At 35.3% G+C, this 25,671-nt stretch overlaps 2 protein-coding genes across 2 annotated transcripts; both read right to left on the bottom strand.

Annotated features, from left to right (window-relative positions):
• Positions 1 to 1,991: 1,991 nt before the first annotated feature.
• MS3_00007900 (uncharacterized protein) lies at positions 1,992 to 5,925 on the bottom strand. The gene is made up of 3 exons (XM_051216238.1): positions 5,203 to 5,925; positions 2,238 to 3,041; positions 1,992 to 2,197 (listed from the first exon to the last, which is right to left on the bottom strand). Exons 1-2 carry the CDS (start codon positions 5,453 to 5,455, stop codon positions 2,896 to 2,898), a joined length of 399 nt encoding a protein of 132 aa, XP_051066808.1. The 5' UTR covers positions 5,456 to 5,925; the 3' UTR covers positions 1,992 to 2,197; positions 2,238 to 2,895.
• A 2,660-nt stretch (positions 5,926 to 8,585) lies between these two features.
• Positions 8,586 to 24,315, bottom strand: PPME1_3 (Protein phosphatase methylesterase 1). Its single transcript, XM_051216237.1, has 4 exons — positions 24,018 to 24,315; positions 15,939 to 16,249; positions 12,302 to 12,538; positions 8,586 to 9,605 (listed from the first exon to the last, which is right to left on the bottom strand). Exons 1-4 carry the CDS (start codon positions 24,162 to 24,164, stop codon positions 9,260 to 9,262), a joined length of 1,041 nt encoding a protein of 346 aa, XP_051066807.1. The 5' UTR covers positions 24,165 to 24,315; the 3' UTR covers positions 8,586 to 9,259.
• Between the last annotated feature and the right edge of the window lie 1,356 nt (positions 24,316 to 25,671).

Genomic DNA, 25,671 nt, shown 5'->3' with positions numbered 1-25,671 from the left:
AGAATGTCAGCCATTCTGTTTTCTAGAGAGGGAGTATCTTGAGTATCACTGATATGGCCGACGGATTTGAGAATCCGTTCCAGTTTGTCATTTCTAAATGTCAACGTCAATTCCACGTTTTGGAAGTAATTGAAAATCAATGTGCAAATGCTGGGAATGAAATTTCTTATTTTAGCTTGCTATAAGACCACTGTTAACATATCTTCTTCAGATACACTTCGACCACATCGACTTGGGAATAGACAGCCATAAGTTTCAAAGTAGCTGTCAGATCCTGTATGCGAGGTTACAGATAACTAACAGGAGTGGTTTTTGCATCGCTTTACCAATATTCAAACCTTTGATAGCAATTCTTTCTGTTTTTTTATCGGAACCATATGAGATGGGTAAACCCAAGGATTGTTTAATAGTTGCTTTACTATTGAAGTTATCATGTGAAAGGAAACTTTTTTCGCCAATCTTTGATGTTAAGGAGCGATTCTCCTAGCTCTCAAAAATACAGGTTATCCTCTAGTCGTAATGTGAAACGTAACATTGCTAGTTAGACACAGTAATTCGTCTGTAGTTTGTGAAACTTGAATTTCCTACCGAGCATACGTTAAAAATATGAACTGAACGTATGTTTAACTGAAAGAGGAAATAGTTTGAAACCAGAAAATGAATTTCCACAAAAGTATTATGTAGTCTTATCGTCCATCAACCTTTATTTAGTACAGTCGACAAGTGGGTTAAAATGTACTTTCAGGTTCTGGCTGAATGTTGATATTACCATTTCTTCATCAACATAGATCTAGTGTATGCTTCTGCATAAACTTTGGTAATTAAGAGTATTTGAATTATAGTACAAACTAATAATCCCAGAAATAACTCAATTTAACCAAGAAGTATTAGTTGAGAACGAACAAACGTATTGTATTTGGAAATCGAAATCAAGCATTCAACAAGTACACAGGAATCGTTAGCTCATACATACACCACACAAACCCACGTTAAAAGTATTTTTACGGAATTCAGTATTCGGTTTTCCGTTTATTGCTTATAGACTGAAGATCAAGTTTTGAAGATGATCGTTTGAATTCGCAGAAAGTCTGGACCTACGTAACGTGCTATTTGGCTCTCGTTAACAATATTTATTTGTAATCTTGAGGGAACTAACGCCACCTGTTGGATTTGATCCCATGTCACTCAGCTACAGGGACGGAGACGTTACTACCGAACATTCTGGGCAGTAACTTCTACAAGACTGAGATGTATTTACAGTTCCATCAAGATTACTGCCGAATATCCTAAAACCACGTCCAGGACTTTATTCAAGCACTACTAACCGCCTCCTTACATCTCGACATAGTCCACACGACGTCCAGCCCTCTAGGCTAGTAGCCAAATCACATCTCAGCCGAGAGAATTAGATATGCATTATGAGGGAAACAAGAAGCATGACATAATCCATTATACGGTGATCAATCGGTTTCAAGCATACATTAAACATAACAACAAGGAACAGGTTCTTAGTACATGGCTTTTTATACCAGATCACGTCAAAGCTCATCTATGTACATCTTTCCATTTGTCGATTCGGCGACTCAACGCTGTTGTTGATATCAACCCCAAGCGTTAAAGCTTATCACTTATAGTTGAAAGCTGCTTCCTAAAAAGGCGGTATTTTGTTACATACTGTGGAACACTTGCGTCTCATCGGTAGTAAAAGCTTGTCCACTAAATAAGCAGGACATCCTTCAAGCGCGTTAATTGGACGGCACAAGATGGTTCACATGTTATCTTCAAGCATTCGAGTTTTGAGTCCTAGCAAATTAACAGCTCTAGAAAGTCAGAAAACCAGTTGAAAATTCATATTTCCATTCTTAAATTATTTCATGGTTTCGATCGACTATTTTCATCTGGTAAGAATACATAATGTTTCGATGTATTTGAATTATAGTACGAACTAAGAATCCCCAAAATAACGCAACTGAATCAAGAATTATGACACAAGCACGAACGAATGTATTGTATTTAGAATTTGAAATCAAGCATCCAACAAGTACAATGGGATCATTAGTTCATTCAAACACCACATCCGCCACAGCTTGAGTTGGGGTCTAGGTGTTTGTAATCAATCGTACGTCTTCTTAAATTCATCCTGAGTCTGTCCGACATTGTGTTGGATAAAGACTCTGTATTATCTAGAATGTACTCACTTGTATTAGAATTAACAACCAGAATCGGAACTGACTCACCTGGTTCCTGAAATCGTATTTGATCAACATGTCGACTGTGTGTACCTAAGTCATTGATGACTAGAATTCGCACCATCGATTTTCCGACATTCTTCAGAACAATACCCGTAGATGGTCGAAGATAATTTCCTCGACGGTATGTAACTTCTGCAGACTCCAAACACCTCATATTTGACCGAAGAATTCTTCCTTTCAATAGCTTCGCTGGAGTCTCCTTCGTCACCGAATGTCTGGCATTTCTATATTGCAATAGAAAGGTATCTACTCCCCTCTCCAGCCCATTAAATGTTGAGGCGGTTATAGAACCAATAGCAGTCTTTACTGTCCTAACAAAATTTTCTGCCTGACCATTAGAACAAGGATGTCTGGGGGCAGTAAACAGATGTTTGCACCCCATACCGTTCAACCAGGTAGTGACTGCATCTGCAGCAAAGTGAGAGCCATTATCAGTGACTAACACCATAGGAACCCCTTCTCGACTAAACACCTTTCTTAATGCTTGGATTGTGAAATCGGAATTTGGTGAAGTTGTGAAAAAAAATTCAGGCCACTTTGAAGAAGAATCAATAACTACTAGTGCATAGTATTTACCAAGAAACGGACCACAATAGTCAGCATGAATTCTCTGCCAGGCCTCAGACGATACTGGCCATTGCGTTCACTTCGAAGGCTGATTTTTAAACTGATGACATCTCTCACAATTGTTTGCCGTACGACATATATCTGCATTTATCTCTGGCCACCAACACGTGAGCATTGCCAAAGACTTCATTTTCTCAACACGTAAATGTCCACTATGAAGATCTTCAAGGAAAGATTTTTGCAAAGAAGGAGGAATAACAACACGATCATTTACAGACAAAATACCATCAGGAGTAACGGATAACTCATCCCGGTTTGAAAAATAGATAGGAAATCTACGTTTCAGATTATCATTCCAACCTTGTCGTATAGCACTGAGTATACATCCAAAGTATCTAGGAGTTCCTCCAATGAGATCTGGGCGTCTCACTGGTAAAGGTTGCACTAACAAACACTGAAGTAATAACAGGTTAATCTTGTAATGGTAATCGAGAAATGTAGTCAACGTATTGAATTTGTTTGGCACTTCTGTGCCGAACCATATAGTCATAAGCACTCAAAGCAATACTCCATCGTTGAACCATAGCAGCCGAGGAACGTGCTAATGATTCTTCAGGATGACAAATGAACTTTAAAGCTTCACGATTAGTAAAAATAGTGAATTTCTTTCCGAATAAATATTTATGAAGTCTTTTAACAGCCCAAAACACAGCTAATGCTTCTCGCTGGGTTTGTGAATAACTTTGTATAGTAACATTAAGTTTGCGTGAAACAGATGACTGGCCTACTATCGTGCTCTGAAATTGCACCAGTGCTCACAGGCGATGCATCAGTATTAAGCACAGAATGTACATTAGGGGAGTAAGTTCGAAGAACAGCATCATTTTGAAGAAACTTTAGTAGACTTCGTTAGCATGACTCTTGTTCCTCACTCCATTTGAATGAATTGGATGTCAAAATATTAAATAAACAATTTACACGACAAGAAATTAGGAATAGAACGGGAGTAGTACTGAAGAGCACCCATTAGTGAACCTAATTCCGTAAGATTTTTTTTGGAGACGGTGCATTTGTCAGTGTAGCTAGTCATCTCATATCTGGTCTAAAACTATTATCATCAACTAGGTATCCAAGGTATTCAAAACTAGATACACAAAATGAACACTTATTTGGATTCACTGTAATATTCTTCTCAACTAAACGACGCAATAAAGCAATAAGTCTCTGGTCATGAACTACCTTATTAGAACCATGAACAATGAGATCATCTTGATAAACTTCAACACCTTCAAGATCACTAACTATTTTATTCACAACTTCCTGAAATATGGCTGGAGAACAACTTAGACCAAATGGAAGGAAATTGCATTTGAACATACCAAAAAGAGTGTTAATTGTCGTCAAAATAGATGAAGATTGATCTAAAGGGATTTGAAGATAAGCATCTTTTAGCCCAACTTTCGAGAACACTTTAGAACCATGAAGTCGATTTAGAATATCTTCAGCCTCTACTGTCGTGCACGTTTGTTTCAACAAACGGGAGTTCAATGTCAATCTATAGTCACCACATATTCTAGGGGTCTTGCCGTCCGACTTCAGTGGCGTAACTATAGGAGTACCCCATGCTGAAGACTGAATCGGTTCAATTATGCCTTTCGCACACAAATCGTTTAACGTCTTACGTACTGCTTCTCGAAGACCATAAGGAATTATTAGTCTTTTAAGAAAGACTGGATCACCCTGTACTTGAAGTTTTATAGGCTTAATTTTCATACCTCCACTGCACTTAGCACACATAGCTATCAAATCTTTAAGTAAAGTATCAGAATTTTTTTAGAAACGAGGTAAGATAACTTCACTCTAAGCCTTTTCAAATTCCTTAAACCCAGTGTTGACAGTCCTGTTTCGCTCACTAAGAATTCACAAGGTATGTATGAAGAATTAAAATCTCTTATTAGCAATTCGCAACATCCTCGTATGGGCAGTCTGTGTCTAGTAATCCCCAATAATAATACTTCAGTGGGTCGTAGCACAACTTTAGGATCTAAAGATTTCAAGTTCCTGAATGAAATAATGGACTCTATACTGCCTGTGTCCACAATAAAGTCATGAAATGAACCAAGCGATGTATATAATCGCTTTTCAATATGAGCATTACCTTTCGAAATGGTGGACAAAGATAAATGATCACTAGAAACATCCGAATTATTGAGATTTAAATTACAAGATTTAGAACTACTTGAAGCAGAATGGACAGTAGCTTTGTATACTGACCGAATGTGTCCTATCTTACCACATTTAAAACATTTAGCATTAAGAAATGCACATGAATTACGAGAATGAAACTTTCTATATGGTAAACATTTACCAAACTTCATCTCACCTTTGTGATTCGCTTTGTAATTCCTTGTTGAAACTCCTTTCATATTTACACGAGAATAGGAATCACTGTTAAACGAACGCAAGGAACAGTTTGGCATACTTAACAGTTCTCTTCCCAAACCCGGTATGTTAATTCCTGCAATTGATCGATCTCTCAGTTGCACATGAAGTTGATCACCGAAATTACATTTGGCAGCTTGTTTCTGCAATTCAGGGATGAATTTCCTAACCTTTTGATCATTTTGACGAACCATCTTATGAAATTTCCCCCTTTCACGGCATTCAAAACGGGTGCACCTTACATGATTTAATAATAGCTTGTAGCGTGGCGTCGAGTTGAGATTAACTATGAACACCGCTACCAAGAAACACGTGCCAAATCAATCAGAAGGCGAAGGTTGAACGTAACCAAAGAAACCCATAAAATCTCCGAGAAGCCAAATACCAGAAGGCAAGTAATAGGCCAAGTCGAGTTATATTTGGCTGGCGATCTCGTGGCATCGAGAGGATACCGAGATCGTGCCAGGATACAACCTTGGTTACAGAAGGTAACCGAATTTGCGCGAAGTTACAATCGAAGTGTAAGTATAAGAATGGAAGCACAAAATAGCTGTCATTAGCACAGTCAAACAAAAGCACATTAAAACAGTCACTGGTACACTTGGTTATAATAATAAGCGTTTTTATTAAACCAGTCGTGTTCTCGTGATAAGTGTGAGTCACTACAAGCTCGTTAAGAGTTAGGTTTTTCTGGATATACCAAAGCTTTTAGTAAGCTGTACGCTTCTCTCCCAATGAATGTCAGGAAATGTGCCACAATTTTATCACCTTTAACATCTTTCTTAGTCATGCTCCAGATTTCAAACCTTTCCAAATAATCCTCAAAAGCTTCAGAAGTTGAGTGAATATCTAACTTTTCCATCGCAGGCTCTATCGCGACGCCAATATGTTTCGATTTATTTGAATTATAGTACGAACTAAGACTCTCCGAAATAACTCAATTGGATCCAGAAGTACGACACAAGCACAAACGAATGTATTGTATTTGGAATTCGAAATCGAGCATTCAACAAGTACAAAAGAATCATTAGTTCGTTCAAATACCACAGAATAACAGACACTTTCCACTTACATCATCGCCATACAAGATCATCACCCTTCAGTAATTTAGCAAATCTACAACAATTTTAAATTAAACAAATCAGCCACTCGTAAAAAAATAGATTCAATAGCTAACGAACGTTCGTATCAAGACCAGATTCTAGATGATATTCCCCAAGAAATCATCTCTCTGACGCTCTAAAAAACCGTAAGACTTAATGCTTAGTTTTAAATTCTGAACCGTAAATTATAAGCTGCAAATCTTGACTCTGAAACCAAACCATGAATCATTAATTCTTAAACCTAAATATTAAGTATAAATTCTAGTAATCACATCATAAATAGTTCATTCATATTTGCTGTATTGTGATCGGCCATTTTAACAGATTGCCATGGTCACTCACAGATTCCCTAAAGCTCACCCTTTTAGTTCAGCTCTGTTCGTCTAAGAAACTGAACACCGACTATGTATAAACGCTGTGTTGCTTATTTTCATTGGTTTCAACAAATATCATGGTATTATGTGAAATCCACGGAAACGCCTAGAGGCGACTTACAAAACATGTTAAAATACAGAGTACTCGCCCTCGTTTATGCTTATCAAGGTTGTAGAAAATGGAGATATTTTAGACCACGTTATCTGATATTCGGAACGAACAATATTGGAGAGTATGATAAATTATATCCACATTTATCACTGAACTCGTTTAAAATAAATCAATTCAATATAAAGACAAACACACCTTCCTAATATCACTAGACTTTTTATTGAGAAGTCTACTAACATTGTAGTGACCTATTTTTATGACGAGAACGAGATTGGTATAATGGAAGCAATTATTATTATAACCTACTGCACCAGTGATTGTTATACTGTACCTTGTTGTTTACGTGTACCAAAAACCACTCGTTTGTTTGTAACCTTGCGCGAACTCTCGTACGCTCAGTAGTCTCGCTTGTAGATTGTGACACAATCTCGTTATTATTTCGATACCACGAGATCGCCAAAAAACCACATCTTAACTACAGCTTTCTGATATTTGGCCTACGGAGATGTCTAACCCGATAACTGGCACGTAGTCGATCTGTATTGGTGACCAAAGTCAACCGCGACTCGACGCCGACTACAACATACTAAGATCTCACACGGCAGAGCTTAACGACTAAGTTATGGATTTTACCATAAGATATAATTAATTTTCATCTATGAATTTTCCATCATTTCGTCTTATATACAATATATAGTAACTGATAATTATTCAAAGACCTGATTTTTAGCTTTAAATATCGATTTTGGGAACATTTCAAAACATAACAACACAATATTGTGTATCCATGCCTTACATAGATATGCACGAAATCATATTATTGTTACGCCACCTGAATGCCATTTCAGCTCAAACCAAAGTGAATGAGCCTTGTCGAAATCCCAGTCCAGAAAATTTGTCTGTTAAGGAAGAATAAACAGGAAACGTCTAGTCAACTGCTTCTTCGAATATAATACCTCTCCATGTTATTAGTTTATTCCCTCTCTGCAGTCCCCATCACTGTCATTCTCTGAACATAACCTACTACCAGCTCTGATAACGGCGAAACCAAACTAGTGAATTTCATTTCATTAATTTATTTAGTCTTTTCATAACGAGGTTACAAGCATTGAATAACTGGGGTTCGCTTCAGTTTAACCACAATTTCTACGTATAGAACAAATGACAAGAAGTATGACAAACATTTATGAAGAAGCCTACATTCTATAACTCAGATTCGAAATTCATCCTAGTTACTTAATTACATTGAGTTCCTGTTTAATGTGTTTCATAATACAAAATATATTTACATAGCTATTATCGCCTACCTCCTTCCAATTTCTCAACCACCTTCCTACTACTTACGAAAGCAAAATTTTGTAATCTGCGCAAATGTTCCTGCCAAGTTGTATCAGCGATCACCCCCCCCTTGACGTTTATGATTACCAACGATTAGGATTTCTAAAACAACAGTATCTTGTTGAGGATAATGTCCTCAATATCTGACTCCAAATAATAATATCCCGTAACTGAGTATTTTAGGTAGGCTTAATCTCCTAGTAGAATTGCGAATTTACTCGAGATTATTAAAAAGCCTGAACACCAGTTATAGAGATAGTTTATTGTTAATGAATAATAATAATCCACAAGCGTACGGTGAGCAACCACACGATGAAACAGAGTGTGAGTGAGTCTGTTAAAAATCCATATATATTTGAGAGTTAATCGGGTGTGAATAGATTATCGATTATCTGCACATTGAGACCAATAGGAAGATAGCTTAAGAGTTAATGTACAGACATGCATTCGATCATACACACCGAAATTAACATAGTGAATTGAGTCTGAGTTACAATGAATAGATAAATGATACAGTAGCCAAATGGGCTTGCCACAATCTACTTAATCATATTGTCAGTATTCTCTGGGTAACTGATTAAACAACCGCTAAGACCCAAGTAACTGCTCTTTTGATGTACAATGCACTACGGTTATAAATCGTTGAACTAATTACTTTCTATTATGTACCTTTTACCATTTTTGAGTACTATCTGACCACTTTTAAATAAACAAAACATTTGATTACATTCTGATAATGTACTACACTTCAAAAATACTCTAAAAATGTCATACTGATGATAGACATATGGTACCAAAGACTAACTGTTTGTTTTGCAAACTTTTTCTGGATAACATCAGTTGTAAGTCAGGCTGATAAAACTACTTTTGAGTTGCATTACTAATGGATTTCTTTTTCGACACAGTAGTATTGACATTTATCTAGCGAAACAAGACTTAAGATAGAAGGGCCATATAAAAGGTTCATTTACAATAGAAAATTGAAGGATTGAGTATCTCCGGTCAAATTTTTTTATTTATAATAAAATGATTTATTTACAATCTGCAAATGACTTAAGCATAAAGTATAATTTAGTGTACTGTTCCTGATTTGTTATATACTTCATAATCAAATACTTCATTCTGTTGTTCATCAAAATATAAACCGATATAGTCCAACTCCAAACTAAACGGCCCCTCAATATCATCCATTAAAGTAAATGAAAGAAGTCGCATAGTTCCTAGATTCGCAGGAAATTGTCTATTATGTATAATATTTGAACTAGTATGATAAAATTTAGATAATGGGATTTTAGCTATTTGCCAATATGGTCCACCTCGAGTGTACAATGTAAACTGGTGTGTATTAAAACGGTTAAAATCCCATCGTGCACGAGGTAGCACAACAATTTGATATTTTCGACCATCTCCACGATATCTAATATGGGATGTTTGAAAAAGATGCAAGGTATTCTAATTTAAAATGTATGAAAAGAAAAAATCCAACGTAATAATGATAAAATAAGAGTCAACAAACTATCCTGTTCGTTAAAACATTGCTAGTTTTCTCCATAATTAAACAAATGACCGATCAATAGTACTTTAACGCCTGTCAATCAGACTCAACATGTTCTTGATAATTCTTGTACCTGTTTGATTTTCAGTCAATGAACATAATAATAAGCCAAGGAGTTATTTATAATCCGTTCATCACGACTTTTACTACAGTTAAATACGTGAGTTTTGCATAGTATTATTATTATTAAGTCACAGTTCCTTTCTTCATCTTTTACTAAGTAGAAACGTTTACGTAGACAATACCACAGTTAAAAAAATCAGTGGAACACTGATATATGGGTGAAGAAGGTCCTGGGTTCAAATCTCACGTGCGAGATTGTGGATGCGCAATGCTCACTAGTCCCATACGAGAAAGAAATGGCTGTCCAGTGCTTCTAAGATTTCAATGGTGGTCTAACATTGATGGAGTCATGATCTCAATAAAAAATCCTTCGTATTATTTAAACTTGGATTAATTGTGGTTTGGTTATTTACCCTCTAAAGAAGTGGCTTACACTGAGTCACGAAATGTTAGAAAATTTAATTTTTCTACTCATTGGGATATTACAGATATATCAACTTATTTACATTATATATTAGTTATTTTTAATTTTAACAAAAGTTAACAAAAACATTTCCCATGCAAATGATACAAAATTTGACTATTAGATTGTGGTTATTTATTTAAATCAGAAGTGTAGAACGTTTAAAATAAAACATAAAGTATAAATGTTATCATCAGTAATTCCATTATATATATATATATATATATATATATATATATATATATATATATATATAGTGAACGAGAACTCGTGTGGAGAAAACTAATCTATTATTATGTGCAAAATCACACAGTGCATCTGTAAAATGTGAAAGTGATACATTAAATACATTATTTGCGCATCTTTCTTCAGTTGTCTTGTACATACTTCTTCATTCTTTAAATTCGGTTTTTATTCCAATTCTTCTTTGTTTCCTTTTCTGTTCTATTCAATTCAACCTTCTCAATCTTCTGCTAGCAGGTATTTTACCTCCTACTGGTGCTACATACTACTTATATCTGTTAACACAAGTAGCCTACACCACATATAATACTTATATACTACTTAGTTGGTTTCTTCACCACTTTTAATGGATTTCTTCTCTATGCACCTAAAATCCTTCAATCATCTTTACTATGGAACAAAACTGTACTGTTTTTATTTTAATGTTGAAAAAGCAAAGCTAAGCAGGCTACTGAATGTTGTGTGTTATTGGATCCGTCTGCAGGATATCACAGAGCCCATGAAATTGTGAAGCGACTAATTCGAAGGGCAAATGTTGTAGCTCGTCAGATGATTGATAATCTGGTCGAGAGAAACAACTTAAATTATAACGATGGGGAGGCTTTCTTCCATTTAGCTATTGGGACCGAAAACTGTGTCATCAAGCCGGAAGTACACCTCAGATTTAAATTGCTTAGAAGGAGTAGCGAAGCCTTTGACACTCTAAATGCAAGATAAATGGGCTGAGACAGTTGGTGAGATGACAGACAGTGAGAGGTCACTTTCCCTAAATTGAACAAGTTTATTTCGTCACAATCTATAGTCACTAAAAGCCGCTTCGTAAATGAGAGTTAATCATAATCAAGAAAACTATTTTCAAGGATTTTGGACAAAAGTTAGAAACCAATAGCTTTTGCCTTTCTTTGATCACATAATATATGCAATAGAAATGCCTTCATAAGGTCTTCAAAACATTTAAACGTTTTCAGACAATTCCTTTTCGTCATCAAAGCGTAATAATAACGATATCAAGAGTGTCCATTTTTCACTTTGTCATTCACAGATTTTATACAACGTCGAACCAATCAGTTTTGAGTAATACTAATTTATTTATGGTAAACTGTCAAAGAAAATGTTTAATGAGTGATTCACTAAATAATGGGCGAACCGGTGAAGTAGAAATGCTACATTAAATAATGATTTTTATAAGTGAATTCCTCGTATCAATGTGGTGATAATGATTCCATCTCCCTTCCTTCTCAGAAAATTAAATAATAAAGATTTTGTAGACAATCGTGAACTTTTTTTATGGCTATGTGAGAGATTCAAAAATAAAACACTGATGGGAATAAATTCCTACTCAAATAAACTTCGTTATATAGCTATATTTCTGAACAATATTAAGATCGGGAAGTTGTTAATAAGCCATAAAAAAACCAATGAAATTCATAACACTTTTGATTTCTACGAACTCCCTGTTGAATGACTGAAGAGGAACTTCGAAAGAAATCAAATGGTCATTTCAAGGACAGCTGAAGTTCGGCTATATACAATGTATTACCCGTTTGGTTTAATTTATAGGTGGTTTCTTCATAATGAATTGACAAAAATTGCGGTATCATAAAAAAAATTAAATGGATTAGACAACTATCTTCAGTCCTACCACAAAACTCTTCAATTTTCTAGAGTATAGCTCCCTTTGTTTTTATTGATAACCCATCTTATGTCACAGTTTGTGACAAAAACTGTTGTCATTATTCTTTCACATTACTTGACATGCATACATACTGAAATATATATGAACACCTACCTGATAATTAAATGTGAGTAAGCTTCAAAACCATAAGGCATAACACATCCAAATAAGTTACTTTCTGGACTGCGGAGATTTGCAAAACCTGCGCGAACTAGATCACCTCGTTTAGGCACACGTGTACTAATGAAACCACGAAAATGACCGTAACCTTTAAACTTTGGATCAGAGGATGTCATGACAATAGCTGCCGAATTCGCCTGTTTACCACCAGGTCGATATAAGAATTTTGGACTGAAGATAAATGGTACCATCAATAGATTCAAGATATATATATATATATATTAAATAAATACAGGGTAAAGAATATATATTCAGGATAATGGTTACTAATTTATTTACATTAGGATTAGTCTTCTTTTACCAATTTTCCTGTGTTCTATGATTAAAAACAGTAATTTTAACATTTTAACTTTCAGTATTAATCAAAATAGAATCGAAAAATATAATCATGAAACTATAAGACTTTTGTAATACAACATGAAGCGCTGTTGTAATTGGGGTATATATTTGGGACACTTGTAGATAATCAGGGTAGATTGGTTCATACAAACAACTAAACCTATCAATTGAAATTTATCAAAAAATCATATTGATAATTCAGAAGAAAATGTTCCATAAGATAGCTTGAAGCTTTTAGTAATTTAGAGAAGTGTAGTTGAAAATCTTAGATATACTGTTACGAATAACATTGACCACAGTGGAAGCTGTAATGCATGAGTTCCTATAGTATTTTGTATATGAAAAATTTATAAATTATCAAAATTTCAAGTCCATAGTGTTTATCGTATAATATTTATTCATAGTGCTACATAATCGTAATAGTTCTATCCAATGTTTTAGTGTTAAGTACTGCTTACGATAGTCACACGGACCCCAAACAAGCAGTATATATCAATCAATATGGCTCAGACCAGAAGCTAGTGACTTCAAGGACTGATGACACGTTTACGTTTAGCCGCCCCTAACCTTCTTCCAAACATCTCCAACACCAGTCAGCATTGCGCGTCATAGTAATCGGTGGTTGGGCTGCGTGGCCCATTATTGCTTAGTGCTACCAAAAGACTGCATTTTATGAGCCTCTTCACCAAACAGGACTATGTCATCTGAGTATTCTAAGTCGATAAGTGAACCTCCTGAAAGGAGATCAATTCCCGAAAATTCAGTCGACGAGAACGTTCTTCCCAGCAGTAGGTCTATGATCGAATTGAACAAAATGGAGATAGTGGATAGTCCTGACGGACACCATTTGAGTTGCAAAATCAGATGATAGTCCGCCATAAGCTCTGACTCGACTGTTAGTGTTCGAGTAAAGAGTCCTCACGACGTTGATGTACTTCTGAAGTACACCCTTCAATGACAGACACCTAAAACTGGACCACAATACTTTAAGACCTCTGGAGGTAATCCATTGAACCAGTTGCTCTTCCTCGTTTCAGATTAGCCATAGCTATTTGAACTTCAATTAGAGTCGAGAGTCTATTTGAATGTTCCATTCAGGCTATTTGGGAATGGTGGGTAGCTGTAGAGTAGTTGAAGGCCGGCTGAACTGCTCCTTAAAGTGTTCCGTCCATCGTTCTAAACGTCTGGACTGATAGAAGGTAAGAGTGTCGTCTTCTGAGATCGTCCCACTTACACATGACTTCCTAATTCCAGTTTCTTTTATTAGTATGAAAAGCTGTATTGTGCTACCTACAACCGCTGCCTTTTCCATAACTCACGGTCGTTCTTAAACTTTTGGTTAGCCTAGATCTGATTTGTTTTCGTTCATTATCGTGCTTAGAGCCTGATAGGATAAGTTTACGAGAGTCTACCACTGCAATAAATGTCGCAGAAATCCACTGGTTTTTCATAATCCTTTGGTTCAAATCACTAATGGATATGGCTGTTTCCACAGCTGTTCGTATATCTTTCCAAGCAACATCTGGGTTAGCCCCGTTTTCAGAACTGCCAAAGTGTGACCTCAGTTGTTCCTGGAATCTACTTTTGACTTTCTCGTCACTGAGTTCGACTCTAATCGCTCTTCTTAATGTGGTTTTTCTGCATCCAGTGAGGCACAAGTAAATGTGTGCTCGTATTAGAGCATGATTGGTGTCCAAACAGGTATTCCAGAACCAGCGACAGCTTTCTATCGAGTCTCTCCAATGATGACTGATGAGAACATAGTCTATTTGAGTTCATCGTTGGTTTGGTGCAGGGGGTCGCCATGTTTGGCGATGTCTCTCCTTAAGCTTAAAGTTAGTGCTTGCTAAAAATAAACGACCGTCTGAGCACACTTGCAGCAGACGGCCACCATTATCTGCTCTCTCAGCCGGAATACTAAAATACCCACCTAAATGTCTTTCTGTTTGATTTAAGCTACTTAATTGGGCGTTAAAGCCGCCTGCTACGAGTACTATGTCAGAGTGTTTAGCATTTTAAAGGAGTTTAGAAGGCTTTATGTAAAACTCATCTTTCACTTTATCCGAGGAAAAGGCAACAACGTGTGTCCCTATACTACCAAGTTCTTACGAAACCGTTTAGCCAAACAGCATAAAGGCAACTGTCAACAGGGATCCATTCTAAAAGTGCTTGTTCTGGCCTCATACTTAGTGCTATGCCTATGCCTAACAGTCCACGAGAATTTGCCGTCAGGTACACCTCTTGACTAGGTGAGGTCAAGTGAATAACCACACTAGGATCCCGTGTGCGTGTTTCGGAGACGCAGCATACATCAATGGTATGAGATCCTAGGATATTAGCAAAGGATACCTGCTGACCGACTTGACAAAGGGTGCGTACGTTGAAGGTTCCAATGTGTAGTTTGAGGCGAGGTTTCAGTAGACCTAGGATAGTGTTTCGCGCACTAGAATCGTTGGCTATGGTGACACTTGAGGAGGAAGTCAAAGAAAGAAGTTTATAGTTGATAGTCGAGGTAGGAGGAATAATAAGATTTGAAGGGAGAAACTGATTGTGAATACAGTGATCTTGAGTGCTGTTAAAGATATGAAAGCGGTTATCACTTCCTGGTTGTCCACACCGTGGAATGATTCTTCTAAAGGTACCCGAAAAGGAAATCGGGTTAGAGGTGGTCTCAGTGACCTGACAGAGTGATCGCAGTGCCTAAGGAACAACACACAACCTTTTTATGAGTAATTTTCGTGTTAGCTCCACACTTGTTGAGACCTTGCCACCGGAGACGGATATCCGTGGGAGAAGGTGAGGTGTGCATTTTTAGGGTCGACCTTTTCTAACCCCGCCTTTCCTTTATGAGAAAGCAGCATCGCTGTTATACTGGTTGTTTGAAGGAAACACCTTACTGCCATCACACCTCTGTACAGTCAGCTGTACGACTTTGGCCTCGGACATTGAGTTTGCTGCTTTTAGTCTTATCGCTATTCAACCAACCTGTCTGGCATGGTAAGACCCTGAGGAATGATTGTTCCGACCAGTATAGCCTGATTGGTTCATCACGATAGGCAAGCCCGACCACCACGTCAAGGTAGCAGCAACGGTCAGGCATATGATTGTAGAATTAACTATGGATGGAATAAACTTGATAGTATGATAGAACTTGACAAACAATTATATTTATGTTATCCTACACCAGAATAGAAACATTTACACATGAAAGTTGGAGTGAAACAAAACTCACTATGAAGCTGGGTGGGTATAACCAAATTCATGATCTTTGTTTGGGTCATCAAATGATGATATTATCGAGGTTGTTATTTTTTCTCCTGCTTCATTACTGTTTCCTGATGTTGTTGCACTATCTGGATAAACACTTTCATTTAAACCCAAAGCATTAGCACACCCCGCAGCTGTTCTAGACGACCGTACAAATTCAGCCCATGAATAACCTTCACCGTGGCTACTGTCACTAGTAACTAACCACTTCGAAAATTCTTCATCTGTTAAAAATGGAAATCTAACAAAATAACGTGTTCTTGAATGAACTTTTGTCTGATGTAAAAAAGAGGGAAAAAAATTCCAAGAGAAATTATAGTGAGTTAGGAATTCAGAATTATTTTCATTCAGAAAAGAAATAATGAATAATTTGAAATCAATTGATAAAAATAGAGGCTTTACATGGTGATCAATCGATTCCAATACTATTGGAATTTATTAAACTATTAGTGGAGTTAGATTCTCTGAGCTAGACGGTTAAAATGGAATTTTTTCATTATCATTCTGAACAACAATATCAGAGCCTACTAATTCATGTAGATGCAAGTTTATTCAATCACTTCGCAAGTGCCAAATCATTCTGTTCTGATAACCTGATTTGGTTATATTCATGAATCCTTGAAATCTCGTTTTATGTTTGTTTGTTCAAATGACCTATGATTACATAAGTGATTTACTGATGTTTTCCGTGTATATTGGTAAATTGGGTCAATACTGTCAAGCCTATTGATCGTATATTAACCTGAATCCTCTGATGATTTATTATGTAGGAAACAGTCAATCAATCTAGTAGCATACTACTAAGTTAATGTCATTTTCTTATATATATATCCCATATTATGAAGAATGTAACATTTGTTCAAAGATTAATGCACCATATGACTAAATTTCAAAAGAAAAAAATGTGTTAGGTCCTTCCTTTTTTAAAAGTGACAAAAACGAACATTTGACCCTGCACAAATGTACTAAAATTAACTGAGCTACCTAAGAAAAAAAATAACTAATAATAAAAACAGTACATATGAGTATTTATTAGTAGTATGAATTACTAGTAGTCGGAAAAATTTTGAAAAGAAAAACTGTTACGAGATTGTGAAAAGATGACGACAAAATTCTCAAATACAAAATCTAAAAAATGTATCAGTAAAATAGAAGACAAATTGTGTTGAAAAAAGGATGAAAATAGAGCTGAAATTAATAACTTTAAAAAAAAATACCTCACACAAGTACACACCGAAAAAAGTTCAATATGAACAATCGAGAACCATTTGAAAGGGGAAAATGTTATCAGTAAAGTGAGGTTGTGTTTAGCAGTGGAATTTAGGACACATGGTATATGCGTGTGCTGTATGTTCCCATTAAACATTTTGTTTAAAGTCGTATTTAGTGATAATACTTATGGCCTTTTAAATAACTATTGACAAAACAATCAAAACTTCCCAGTAATAACTTATACCAAATAAGTAGTGAATCCAAAGACTCCTTCATATCCAATCCACAATTCCCAGAGATTTCAGAAAATGTGACGATTATAGACTGGATTTAAGTCCGTCTGTAACTCTTCTACGGTTACTGCCGATCCGAAGTTCGGGTACAGGAGGGCAGGGCATAGAGTTAGCAACCTCATCCCGTAGAAAACAGCCTTGCCAAAAATACGCTAAGTAAGTAAGTAAGTAAGTAAGTAAGTAAGTAAGTAAGTAAGTAAGTAAGTAAGTAAGTAAGTAGTAGTAAGTAAGTAAGTGAGTGGTAGTGAAGTAGTAAGTGAGTGAGTGAGTGAGTGAGTGAGTGAGTGAAGTAGTAAGTAAGTGAGTGAGTAGTAGTAAGTGAGTGAAGTGAGTGAGTGTGAGTGAGTGAGTGAAGTGAGTGAGTGAGTGAGTGAGTGAGTGAGTGAGTGAGTGAGTGAGTGAGTGAGTGAGTGAGTGAGTGAGTGAGTGAATGAGTGAGTGAGTGAGTGAGTGAGTGAGTGAGTGAGTGAGTGAGTGAGTGAGTGAGTGAGTGAGTGAGTGAGTGAGTGAGTGAGTGAGTGAGTGAGGAGTGAGTGAGTGAGTGAGTGAGTGAGTGAGTGGGTGAGTGTGAGTGAGTGAGTGAGTGAGTGAGTGAGTGAGTGAGAGTGAGTAGTGAGTGAGTGAGTGGTGAGTGAAGTGAAGTGAAGTGAGTGAGTAGTGAGTGAGTGAGTAAGTAAGTGAGTGAGTGAGTAAGTAAGTAAGTAAGTAAGTAAGTAAGTAAGTAAGTAAGTAGTGTAAGTAAGTAAGTAAGTAAAAATACGCTAACCAGAATAAATAAATAAAACCTGGGAGTTGAAGCAACAATTATAACAACTCATGATGAAAGACGAGATTTTTCGGAAGTCACGAGGTTGATGCCCCCTCTAACAGCCAGAGCAACAATTATGACATGGAACGTCCGGACAAATGTGGGAGACCGGGAGGAGTAATCAAATAGTTACGGAAATGAGGAGATAAAACTTGATAGTGATCGGATTCGGTGAAACCCATTAGACCCATGCTGGATAGAATAGGATAGATTTGGGAGAGATGTTGCCGTACTCTGGTCATGAAGAAAATGCCCCACATACTCAAGGGGTTACTCTGATGCTATCCAAAGAAACACGAAAACCACTTCTAAGATGAAAATCCCATGGATCCAGAATCGTCAAAACATTCTTGAAAACAAAGAAGGAGGAGATCAGAATGAATGTTATCCAGTGCTATGCACCCACCAATGATAGCAATGGGGACCATAAAGACCAGTTTTATGAGAGGTTGGAATCGATCATAGCGTAGTGATCAGGAAAGGACCTGACCATCCTGATAGTAGACCTAATTCATTCGACGCACTACACTGCAAAGCCGTTCATAAAGGACAGCTGACGGGTGTATTCCAAGTGAAAAAGGTGGAAACTTTCATATATCTAAGCAGGACCATAGATAAAAAGTTAGGATCTGCTGAAGATGTGAAGGCAATGATTGTCAAAGCAAGGGAATCATTTCTACACCCGAAGAAAATATGGAACTCAAAACAACTGTCAGCCAACATCAAAGTCACAATCTTCAATACGAATGTTAAAACAGTTTTACTATACCGACATGAAAGTTGGAGAACTATTACAACCATCATCAAAAAAGTATAAGTATTTCTAAACTGTCCACGCAAGATACTCAATGTTCGTTGGCCGGATACAATCAGGAACAACCTACTGTGGGAAAGAAAAGAACCAAAGTCCTGTTGAAGAGCAAATTAAGAAAAGACGTTGGGCATGGATAGTACAGACATTTCAGAAATCATCAAACTGCATCACAAGACAAGTGCTAACTTGGGATCCTGAATGGAAACGAAAAAGAGGAAGACCAAAGAACAAACTGCCCCGGGAGTTGGAAGCGGACATCAAAAGAGTGAAAAACAACTGGAAAGGATTGCCCAGGACAGAGTTGGATGAAGAATGCTGGTGGGTGGCCCATGCTCCTCCATGAAGGGTAACAGACGTAAGTAAGTAAGAAGTTGAAAACGTAAACCACTAGGTCCCGACCACAAAATTATGGAAGTAAACTAATGCTACCAGACCTGAGAGTCCAAGTTTCAATCCCTGATGGAGTTGTCAGTGCTAGTATTCACTAGTTTACAATGACCTTTGAAAACATCCACATAGATTTCAGGACTGTTACATTTTAATCCCAGTATTTCGCTTGCACAGTTAAAAAACTTGATGTTCTGCTTAAACACATTACCATAATTTTATCATAATAACCGTTTGCTTGAAATGCTAAAACTAGACTTTGATATCATGTTAAGTTACAATTTAACATAGCTATTAAAAGTAGCAGAACTTATGTACGACAAAGCGATTTAGACTAAATAGAAGAATGAGCAGTTACTATTCACACAAACAAGATGTTTTACGGGATAATAACTAAATGTAACTCAGTAACCACATAAATCCTACTATAGAAGACTTTAAGCATAATCCAAGATCCCATATATTAAGCAGAGTTGAATAGTGGCTATCAGTGGAATTCAGAAAGCGCATTTCGTCTTATTTGGTACTCGTCACTTTGATGTACCTACACCATAGTGTTGAAGTCCACATCACAGCACAAGTACACCCAGATGACATGCACCAAACAGGAAGTAATGAGCGTCCTGGATTTCACTGCTACTCACTATTCAACTTTGCTTAAAATGCTTTTGACTTCACGGCAACATCAAGGCACATATTCAATAGCAGTACAAAACATTGATGGGAAGATTCAAATAACTAATAAAAATGGATCATGCACATATGTATACATATTTATATGATTAAATCTTCTAAAAACCGATTCTAGTCATTATTTATACACAAATCTTACATACAGTAAGTACCTTGGGAATAGCCACTATTGATCTCTAGTAAGATGAAACTACAAAATCACTTTGTTTTTCATGTTTTCATTGTATTGTATAAGCTAAATATTGCTCCTCCAACTCTCTCTTGTTTTCTTTCTATCGTTTCTCTATTGTTACTTACTTACCCATAACCATACTATAATAATAATAATAATAATAATAATAATAATAATAATAATAATAATAATAATAACCAGAAACAACGAACAGCTGCGAAAACTGGCTCATATTCGAATTTTGTTTGTTAGTCCTACTTTTTTTCAATATTGATTGTTCACTTAATGGTCAGTAGGAGGAAGAAACCTAAGAGAAGAACGGAATAGAGAAAAAGGGAGACAAACAAAAGGCAACCCCTCTATGGATATACTTCTCTCTTCAATGATGTATATATCCTCTATTTGGAATCACTTTATTCTGAGCAAAAAAATCAAAACACACAGATACACTCAACATGGAGAGTTGGAGAGACACAAAGAAAGAGATGGGTATATCAAAACAAATAATGAAATATAAACAATGATCTAAGTAATGCGATAACTAATTAAGGCAAGTGAAAAACAGCAACAGATGATTAAGCACGAATAATTCACTTGACAGTAGAAGTTGTTCATTATCAACGTGAAGACTGGCAGCGATGTGTACTGGCCCAAGTTATCATACCATATTAGAAAAACGAGGTAAAAATAGCAAGATGTATAATATAAGGAATGTAGTAACAGTGATAATCTGAAAGATTGAACATTGAGAATATGGTTCGAGAGAACAAAGAGAAAAGACATGGTATGATGGAATACTGGAAATGAAGATCGAGAGGAATATAAAGAGTGGACGCATCTGAGCCATTGTAAACGATTTTAGGCCATTTCACTTAGAGCTAAAAGTCACTGTTTATGGACCTCAACCAACTGGTCTTTATCCATCTACATAACTCAGTTCAAGTCATTGGATTTATGTATTGATATCATACCTTGATTTGACCACTACTAGCTTCCTTTCAACATATATCTACACTAGTAAACATCATCCGTTGTGGTAGGCAGTGGTTACGCTTAACTCTACAACCTTTTTTTAACATCTAACAATACAAAGAAAATAGTTAAAGTATGATATAAAGTGAATACTTACTACTGATTGGAAGATTGACTGGGGTTAATATACGATAAATTGTTTTAATAAGCTTATTTTTGAGCCAAGCAAAACAAACACTGTAAGTATCAAGGGAAATCATTAAGATGCACTTCACATCCATTAAATTCTTTCGTAAATGTAACAAATTTATAGATAAGATATTGTTTTATAGAACGTACTGAAATAAGCAATGTGTACATTCATTTAATAGTAATAAACAATCAGAAATATTCCTATCTGAAGTATATGACGACAACACCACCCGAAATGACAATGAAAGCTTTGCAAATAAGCCATCCAACACAATGGATACAACATCATTAAAGGAATCTAGCTGAACGACAAATCTTCACCAACACTTCACAATCATAAACACTGTTGATAATAATAAAAGTATGAGTTATATCAGAAAATGATAAGTAAAATTTTTCAACATAATCATCTTCAGGGAACATGTCCAAATCGTCATGTAGATGGAATAATGATGAAGTACATCACTGTTTTATTCCTATTTTAATCTGGATATTCACATCAATACAAACACCCTCGTTCGTCAATAAATTGAAGACAGAAATGTGAATAACGCGAGTTGTCATGACAAAACTTAAAGGATTAAAGATCGTACATATCATACAGTTAGTTATTTCTTTTTTGATAAAATGCATATATGTATGTGTTCCCATTTACAATATCCAGTAAAGTGATTGTGATTGAAAAAAGTGAAATGATAACTTCCCAATCAATTTGTATACTAAAAACAATATATCCACTAGCTCCACAACAGTATTTTTTTCATTATTATTTATTTATTTATTTATTTATTTATTTCAACACATAGATATTGGTACAAAGAGGCACCAAATACATATGCGCCACACAAACCTCATTAGAAATTTTTTTCATACGGTTAGTGAACTTTGGAAATCCTTCCTTTCTTAAACTCTAACTAGTACAGAATAGACACAAATATGACGAAAATTTGTAGCCAAGCTGGGTGCTTTTGGTAGTGTTAAGTTTTCCGAGCTTCTATGATAACTAATAATTTCAGAAAAAGTCTACAATATGGAATATATGGAGAAAAGTACCATAAAACTATTGTATCCTGGATTCCACTTTCATAATATATCACTTAATTCGCTAAGCAATAAGTACTAATGTTCTATAGTTTCTTTATTCACTTCTTCAAAACGATGGTAACTTAAATAATAACGGTAATAATCATGATAATAGTAATGATGATAATACTGTTAATAAACGAAGGCGAAACAAAACTTTAAAAAAAATATGTGCAAATTGATATTACTAAGGTGTTAGGAAGTCAATGACGAAAATAAACAACGCCAGTAATAGAGTACTAGATAGAAATGGAAAACTGATTGATGAGGTAGTAAGTTTTCATCAACTGAAGTGGTTCAAACATATGTTACCCATGCCCAACCACCGCCTACCTCGATGGGCGATGTTGTCTGGTGTAAGAGTAAGTTGCCAAAAAGCTAGGGATGATCAAACCAAGAAAGCAAAAGTTTAATCGACTTATTTAACTAAAATGAACAATGGTTACTACTTGTCTTTTCAAATATTTATATGTTTTCGTGTCAATTTTTTTATATTGATAAGTTTCTGTTAATGTTATAAATGATTTGAAAGAATGTGTCAATATTACTTGTATATTCATAGGATTGATAAAAGGGTATAAATTGTATACATAACATTCAGGTTGCGTCTACTTTCCATAGGATAAACAAAATACATATATTCAAAAATTACTGAATACGAATTAATGACAAAACTGTCATCATCATCACCATCGTTCAACAAAAAACAACTATAAATAATGATAACATAGATTACGTGATATTGTCTGAAACGGATATGAACTTGAGAAGTACGATAATTTTGAAATTCTAGATCAAAGTAACTTAAGCACCAATGTATTTAAGTTGTCGTTATTGTGGTGCGCGCTACTGGTTGTGACAGATATACGTAGTATGTATCACCAGTCGAAAGTGGAATGCATGGAAGCAGAAGGTTAAGAAGATAAAATAAAAGAGAAAGAGAACAGAGAGTGATTGGTGTGGAAGCAAAGGAACAGCCAAGTCTGAGACAATTGGTTGACATCTTGCAAATAAAATATTTCCTGTATGGTTCTTGGATTTCACTAAAAGATTCTGTAATTTTGTATTCAACTACGTTTCATTGTACACACTGGTGTTCTCGTTCACTGCACTGTCAACAAATTTGTCAGTATCAACCTTATCTATCAACATCATCGGACACGATATCAATCAATAATACGGTAAAAACTTAAACTGATAAAAGTCAACGAAAATGCAATGATACATGAATAGCAACAACAGATTAATTAACACTTGCAAGATGCTATTTAAATATTGGCTTTTGTTCAAAATAAACTCTGATGATGAAATTCACAATAAAAATGAGCATTTTGCAGTAAAACTATTATTATACTACTTTTAAATAATTATGTAACATCTCTTAACATTGAAATTTATTACAAAATAAGTGGACGTACATCAAATCCTTCTTTATTACGTAGAATACGACGATGAAGATCTGCTAGTTCTACTTTAAAAGGTCTTATTTTAAACCACCATTTTACTAATAAATATATAGGACCTGGCAGTTTAGCTTCCAGTTCTTCCACATACCGTACATTCATTAAACGACTAAATAAACGACGAGATCTAGTAGTATATAATGCATTTGACTGTGTATGTAGAGAAACACCATGTCTGGCTGTTAAGGAAATTGGAAGAATAGTCAATCGCGTAGTTAACAAACTTTTCATTTTGTAAAATAACAGTAATACCTAAAAGAAATAAAGTAGTCAAGGTCATAATGAATAACTTCTAAATGAGGAAAGACTTCATTTCCTTAAAATAGTGAAATTGCTCGAAGCAAAATATATAACAATTGAACAGGGAAAAATAAGTTTATTATAACATCAGTGTACTGTATTGTATGAGAAAAAGATTACGAATTACACACATCTTTAGTATGTAAAGAGACTGTTAACAGAACAATTAGGTGTTGGATTGAATAAGTCATTATATAATAGGACAATAAAATAAATAGTAGCAAAAAATATGAACAAAGCTATTTGGGTCTATTAAGTTGTATAGTGAAAATATGAAAAGTATAAAATGTGAATATTTACAAACGCATTACTCTATGAATAACTCAGTTACATCAACGAATCTAAGGATTTTGTACACCGAATGAACCAATCTATATTTTCTACGATTTCTAACGGTCAGTGTAGTGAGTAGACGTAATGAAAGTCATGAAAACAGAGCGAATTCATAATCTCACCAGCAGTGCTCCGTAATTTCATATTATTTATTGTGATATAACCATATACGAGCAATGATAAAATCCAGAGCCTGAACAAGATATTAAGCGATCGAAATAATATTAATGTCGACTTTATATACACCAGCTCTGTTCTTTAGTATTTCATAATCTTTTTTTATAAAGTCAACTACCAAATAACTAGCACTATTCAAGTCAATACTTATCAACTTGATAGACCAATGGCATAGTGTGGTGTATACATTTTGTGGATTACACTACTTTGCTTTGATTTCAGTCAATAATTGTCAAAAGAAACAATGGCATGTTATGTACAAAATACCTCAGCTTATGATGTTGATCTAGATACCTGTCTACCTAAACTAAATTCATCATATAAAAAAAGATTCTAAACACCATAGATAACATTTTAAAAAATCATGAAAAACCCAATCTATATTCATAATTAGAAAGTAATACTGAAGTTCTTGGATCAAAATAAATAAAACTTTTCGAGTGCACCAAGAACTGAAGTTGATAGTTTAGCTTGTGTTAATACACCTTTATTGTGATGAATATAAGAGTATGGTACTATTTGCTTTATCCATATCTATTTTGTCTGAGTCAACTTTCACGATATTACATGAAATCGATCCATTTAACTCCATATATGTTATTCTTTGTCTTAATGTCATTTTTCTAATTATTCATTAATGTGGGAAATTATAAATGTAAAGTCATTACAAAGTTGCATGTCATGGTTAGCATTTTTGCAAAGATCCGTATAAATCAACATCTTATTATATCCTTACAATGTAAGTAGTTATCCCAATTCTAATGAAAAATAGAAAAACTAAATAAAACCTCTTCTATTA

This window comes from Schistosoma haematobium, chromosome 4, assembly GCF_000699445.3.
Source record: "Schistosoma haematobium chromosome 4, whole genome shotgun sequence".
NCBI lineage: Eukaryota > Metazoa > Platyhelminthes > Trematoda > Strigeidida > Schistosomatidae > Schistosoma > Schistosoma haematobium.
The sequence above is the reverse complement of the archived record's forward strand: the minus strand, read 5'-3'. Positions and strand labels throughout refer to the sequence as shown.